Source organism: Triticum urartu, chromosome 7A, assembly GCF_056163025.1.
Source record: "Triticum urartu cultivar PI428250 chromosome 7A, HENAU_Tu73, whole genome shotgun sequence".
NCBI classification, from domain to species: Eukaryota; Viridiplantae; Streptophyta; class Magnoliopsida; order Poales; family Poaceae; genus Triticum; species Triticum urartu.
The window spans coordinates 316,383,436-316,389,806 of record NC_141879.1 but is presented as its reverse complement, the minus strand read 5'-3'; the positions used below and the strand labels follow the sequence as shown (position 1 = coordinate 316,389,806).

At 47.3% G+C, this 6,371-nt stretch overlaps 1 protein-coding gene across 1 annotated transcript; it reads right to left on the bottom strand.

Moving 5' to 3' along the window:
- Positions 1–382: 382 nt before the first annotated feature.
- On the bottom strand, positions 383–5,288 carry LOC125520479 (dehydratase family). The gene is made up of 14 exons (XM_048685420.2): positions 4,690–5,288; positions 4,055–4,126; positions 3,723–3,770; positions 3,459–3,613; positions 3,130–3,324; positions 2,948–3,059; positions 2,661–2,730; positions 2,516–2,574; positions 2,314–2,437; positions 2,161–2,231; positions 1,794–1,895; positions 1,230–1,310; positions 810–968; positions 383–727 (listed from the first exon to the last, which is right to left on the bottom strand). Exons 1-14 carry the CDS (start codon positions 5,173–5,175, stop codon positions 677–679), a joined length of 1,785 nt encoding a protein of 594 aa, XP_048541377.1. The 5' UTR covers positions 5,176–5,288; the 3' UTR covers positions 383–676.
- Between the last annotated feature and the right edge of the window lie 1,083 nt (positions 5,289–6,371).

The window sequence follows — 6,371 nt, the reverse complement described above, 5'->3', positions numbered from 1 at the left end:
CCTACGTCTACATTGAAGCAACGATTGCCGAAAGGTCACGTCAGTCAATGCCGTCCTCCCTCCCTCCGGTCACATCAAGACATCAATGTCGACCTCCGCGTGCTCTGGTCCGGCATAAATACGGCACGGTAAGCGGCACGTGCATCGAAAGGAAAGCACAGGAGGGGCGGGGTGACGGGTTTTTGATGGGCTACACACTTTTGTCTCGCTTTCGCGGTCCGGACGGTTGCACCTTTCTAGGGCATCTCTCACACACACACACACATTTCCCATTGAATGACAACCAACTAGACAGGATGTTAAGCTGATATCCTAAAAAAAACGTTAAGCTGCCTTGAAGGCGTGGCCACAGAATTTCGGCACACCAACCAGATGCTGCAGATGATTCAAATAATCATTTGACCAAACAAAGCAGCTCCAAGTTTCACATGAATTTGGGCGTCCCAAGGATAAACTCGAAGCTGTCTAATTCTCCACCACAACAACGCTAGATCATTATTCTTTTTCACCACTTCCCTCTGGCCTTCATCAAGCCACTGGAAACGGGCACCTTTATTGTCCCACAGCTACCATTACTACCAAAAAGTACACTTGCAAGAATAAACGCCCTTAAACGAATCGATTTCTGCTATAGGGACGCAAACTTTACTCGAATTAGCACAATATAGGATGGACCCTATTCGTCGGTGACGCACCCGCTTGAGGCTGAAGACACGAGCTTTATGTACTGCAAGAAAGAAAGGAAACGAGAGATGTTTATACAAGGTCAACATTGCACCATCAGGAATGCCGGTACTTGAACTGGGTACCTTCCATAGTGCTCCACTAGTAACCTTGTGTGGGGGCGGGCGCCATTTCCTTCGCCTTTGTTCGAGCTGGTCTTCTGTCAAATCAACATCAATTACTTTCTTTCCGACGTCGATCGTGATTGTATCGCCATTCTCAACAAGACCAATTGGGCCTCCTTCCTGAAAACAGCTACCTTGTGAATAACACACCCGCAAATTTACCAATTATGAGTTGGGCGCTTTAACCACTCAGCCATGGATGCTTAACAAGGATCATTGTACATCGTAAATAACCAATTTTCATAGGATATTTTCAGTGGTTATTTTTCGGTGACCCTAACTTGTATACTACTGAAAGAAGTTGAACTGCCACAAGAGAAAAAATTGAAAATTACACACTAGATTAATCTTGTAACCATTGGGAGTATTACAACACAGTACCTGTGCTTCAGGACATATGTGGCCCACAACAAATCCATGCGACCCCCCAGAAAATCTACCATCTGTCAGCAGGGCACACTCCTGTAGTAAAGATTAAACAATAGTTAAATATTCGTCAACTGTCGCAAAAAAAAACTAATAGGTTATCCGAAGAAAGCAAGATGACTTCATGGCATGCGTGCTGAGCGGCACATAGGCGCGGCATGGACAGAAAAACAGAGACAAAAGGAGGTTGCAAGGAAGCTCTAGAGCATTCAAATGTGAAGAACAAATCAATGTCAAGATTTTGAAGAGCAATGTAAGTGGTAATATGTTCAAGAAAGCCCAAGATTGTTTGCCTTGAAATTTCGAAATTTTCAGGAGCTATGAAGCATAGCAGAACGAACATATGGAGCTGTCCAGATGTACGATTTGCATTAGCAGCTCTACTTCCAAGAATGGGTAAAGTATGTCACTAACTAGGTGAGATATAAAATAGCAGTGCTCTTATGTTATTGCAATTATTAAGGGCACATAAAAACCAGAAATACAACTCTGACAATGGCATGCATGTGGTAGCATTACCTTCCCAAGACCAGCCCCCATTATTGCACTTGTTGGAGTCAACATTTCAGGCATCCCGGGACCTCCTTTTGGTCCTTCTCCTCGGATCAGTACAACCTTTCCCTGTTTTATAACCATCGTGGCAATGAAATACTTAATGAGAGAATGTACGAGACTTGCCCTGGTAAACTACCAGCATAACTGAATGAATCAAAACAGCTATTACATTGAAAAGGATGAAAAAACGAAGTTATACGTTGAACCAACTGCAGATAATTGACTTGAGGAAATTTCGATATGAGAGAGAGAGAGAGAGAGAGAGAGCAATTGCATGTCCAAAATCACCTCTTCTGAATCATGGCCTTACAAAGTTAATTGCACACATTACCTTGAAATTTGCTGGGTTTTCTGATATAGATGTAATCATTGATTCTTCACCGTCAAAAACTAGTGCAGGACCTGTCATTTGATAAATAAAAATTAAAATCTGCACATTATAAAGGCTTCCAACGATTGAAAAATGGAAGGAGCGAAAGAACACCTGAGAAAAACAGTCCCTCCTTGCCGGTTATTTTTGCTACTGAACCTTCTGGTGCAAGATTGCCATAAAGTATCTGTATATGCCCAGTCGATTTGATAGGATTGTCGAGCCGTCGTATTATTTGCTGAGTCAAATAACATGTGTACAAACATTAGTACTCAAGGAGATGGAGTGGGCTGAAGAACTCAGGATTGAGCTTTACCTGTCCTTCCGATAAAGGTGGGAATATTTTAGCATTTTCCGCTAGAGTTTTTCCAGTGACTGAAGGGCAAGAAGAAAATACATGTCATTAGTCTATAAAAAGGAGTTCCTACATGACATGATGGACGATCATTGACTGTACGCACCAGTCATACAATCCCCATCAAGAAGACCTTGTTCCAAGAGATAATGAATTACTGCAGGTGTTCCGCCAATCTACAATGTCATTACAAGCATAAATTATTTGCATGGTTTTCTATGAACATGATTCCAACAAGTGTACAGTAAAAGTGTTAATACAACTTACATTCTAGAAACTTAGTGATTAACACTAGTGTTAGGTTTCCTCGATTGGCTTAAGTCCTTAAATTTTCAACTTCATTATGTGTGGTCAAACCAGAACGAAGTGAAATCAAGTTTAGCGAGTATTTACCTTATGCAGATCCTCCATGACATACTTTCCACTAGGCTTAAGATCTGCAAGAAAAGGAACTTGGTCGCTGACCTTCTGGAAATCATCAAGAGTTAATTGCAAACCCACAGACCTGAAAGGGGAAGGCAATGAGCATTTGTCTAATTAAGAAATAAAAAATGGACAAGAAGATGATAACCCACCTGGCAATAGCAATCAAATGCAGTACAGCATTAGTAGACCCACCAAGTGCCATGATAATAACCATTGCGTTCCGCAATGACTTCTCAGTTATAATGTCTCTAGGCTTCAAATCCATCTTTAACAATTCTAGGAGATACTTCCCAGCAAGACGGCATTCGTCTAACTTTAATGGGTCTTCAGCAGGGGTTGAAGAGCTTTGATAAATAAAACACAGACGAAATGATAATAATTTTAGTCAATCCATGAAGTCAAATCAAAGTGAAATGGTTAAGAGGAAACACAATGCTTTGCCTAGAATTAATAAGAAGTTTCCAGATGTTATTTGCACCTGTATGGAAGGCTCATGCCCATTGTCTCAATAGCAGATGCCATTGTGTTTGCTGTGTACATACCGCCACAAGCACCTGCTCCTGGGCATGAGTTGCGGAGCACATTCTTTCTTTCCTCGTCGCTGATTGATCCACTAACAAATTCTCCATAGCTCTGCATATAGCACATGAAAATAAGTAAGCATAATTTGTACATTGCTGCATAAGCAGCTGCGTGTAAAAAAGAAACCGAGTTGACGAACGTAAAAAGGTGATACACTTACCTGGAATGCAGATACTATGTCATATGAATTGCCCTGAAAGTGCCCAGGCTGCACAAATAAAATCTCAAAGTCAGAAAATTATCAGAAACATGTAAAAACAATACTGAACCGACACACATTTAACAGCACACATAGTTACACCAAACTGTGTTTCCAGCATGAATAGCTCCATTCAATTGTTATTTATAAACGGAACCATTTATGTGTCCCAGAAACAGTTCGGTTTCATCATAACTCTGAGTCACATCTACAGACTAGTAAAACACGAAACAAAGAGCATTCCCGCATGTGTAGTCAGTAGATTTATAACAAGAAAATAGGGGTAAGATTACCTTAATGGTTCCACCATAAACCATGATACTTGGTCGATTTAGCCGTCCCATTGCCATTATTGTACCTGGCATCTGCAATGCGAAGTGCCACTAAATTCAGACACAACAAACATCCAGATATCATAGTTATTCTATAAGCCCCACTTGTGTACAAGGTAAGACATGAGATAAATTGAAGTACTGGAAAGGTACAAAACATGAGTGTTTTCTCATTCTTAAACATTACAGTAAAGCAGACGCATATGAAACTAGAAACTTGTTCCACTGATTTTGTTCGTGATGAAATGGAAAACATACACAAAAACCGAGATAAAACTCCCAACTTCATTCTCAAACAAGGTGGGGCAGTACACCCATTTCAGAGAAAAATCCTGACAGCAGAAAGGATTGTGATGTTACCAAAACTAGGAACCATGGTTTGGCACAACTGAAGACAGACCCGGTTAATATTGTTTCGTTTTCCAGCGCTGGGCTAAAATACATGAGATTTGTAATACCACCGTGGCCAGAGCTGCAGTTTCATCTCTACTATAACAGAGCAGTGAAGAACAGATTGCAGATTTTCAGAAGACCTAATCGCTGTTGAGTTAGGTAGGAAGGATAACAACAGTAGGCAGTATAGGGATCTCACTGACGTTCTTATCGCACCCAGGGATTGAGATATTGGCGTCGTAGTGCTGCGCCCCCATGACGGTCTCTATGCTGTCGGCGATGAGGTCGCGCGACTGGAGGCTGTAGCACATGCCCCTGGTACCCATGGAGATGGCGTCGCTGACCCCGACGGTGTTGAAGCGGAAGGCGACCATGCCGGCGTCGCGTATTCCGTCGCGCACGGCCTCGGCGAGCTGGAGCAGGTGCATGTTGCAGGTGTTCCCCTCGTACCAGACGGAGGAGACCCCGACCTGCGGCTTGCGGAGGTCGGCGTCGGTGAGGCCGACGCCGTAGAGCACGGCCTGCGACGCCCCCTGCGACTTGGGCTCCGTGATGCGCGCGCTGTACTTATTGAGCTTGGGCTCGTCGGAGACGGCGGCGGCGCGGACGCGCGTGGCGAGGCGGCGGCCGGAGGCGGGGGTGGGGGCGGCGGCGGGGAGAGAGGGGGATGTGAGCGCCAGGGACTGCATGGCGTCGGTGGGGGCGGTGAGGTTTGGGATGGGGTTTAGGGTTTTGGAATGGGGTGGGGGTGGCGAGTAAGGAAGGAGATGGAGATGGAGATGGATGTGGACAAGGGGACGGCGGCGTCTGCTGGAAGAGGAGGAAGACGACACCAGCAGCGCCAGCGCGTGCCAGGTCAGATTTATTTTTATATGGAAAAGCCTTCTGGCGCACTTTTTTTTTTGAGAATTGAATAAGTTTACGCAGTTCAAAATATTGTCACGACAAAGTTCAGATCAAGCTTTTGGGACGCCGCGAACTGCGCGGAGCTCTGGTTAGGTTTCTTGTTGTTGTTTTTTTAAGTTAGCAGGATAGCTGCTAAGATTCCATTTGGAAGAAATATGTCCACCTCTCTCCCTCCCGGGCCGCTCGCGCGGGCGGCTCCGGAGGCCAAACCCTTGCCCCGAGCGCCCCTTCCTAGGTAATCCCTGGCCGCCGCCGCCGTCGGCCCCGGCGGTGGTGGCGGCACCCGGCCGTCAAAGGCGGCAGGGCGAAGGCTGCTTGCTCTGATGGGGCTCCTTCGCGCGGGGGAGAGCCGTCTCCAGGGCGGCGCGGTGGCTGGTGGTTCTCGGTGCGGCGGCACACGGCAGAGGGCGTGGGGAGTGGTGGAGCACGGTCGCGAGGTGGTGTGGGGCGGTGGTCTCCGTCGAGCTCTGTGGTGGAAGCCGGTGGTCGCGGCGCGAACCTTGGCGGCTGTGGATCTCGGCCAGAGGTGGCCGGGAGCGGCGGCCGAGATCTGCTGCGGTGGCGGGGGCGCGCGGTGAGCGGCGGCTCTCACCGGTATGGCTTGATGAAGGCGGCCCCTTTTTGGCGAGATGGTGGTGGCGTGGCCGGAATCGGTGCCGGATCTGAGCTGGAGGCTGCAGCAGAGGCTTGCTCAGGGGAGCGCCATGGTGGGCGCGTGCATCCGCGTGGGCGGCGTGGCGCGCCGGTCTCTCCCCTGTAGGGCTTCGGGTTGCAGCAGTGGCACAGGTGGCTGCATGGTGGTGTGCCTGCCCAAGCCCATGGTGCCGGTAGTTTCTGGCAGCGCTGAGGTTGAGGATGGATGGGAGATGGAGTGGTGTGTCTCCGGACGTGTAGGGGTTGGTTGGTGGTCGGAGTGCTCTCGGTCGTGCGAAGGGTCGGTGTCCCGCGGCGGTTTGATCTTGATGGCAAGGTGCTGCGG

What these genes read in the sequence shown, in the direction of transcription:
- LOC125520479 (XM_048685420.2), bottom strand. Translation starts at nt 5,175, where the DNA reads ATGCAGTCCCTGGCGCTCACATCCCCCTCTCTCCCCGCCGCCGCCCCC. An exon ending in ACATAGTATCTGCATTCCAG is followed by an intron (nt 3,614 to 3,722) that starts GTAAGTGTATCA and finishes TGCTATATGCAG; the next exon opens with AGCTATGGAGAATTTGTTAG. An exon ending in ACATATGTCCTGAAGCACAG is followed by an intron (nt 969 to 1,229) that starts GTACTGTGTTGT and finishes AGCTGTTTTCAG; the next exon opens with GAAGGAGGCCCAATTGGTCT.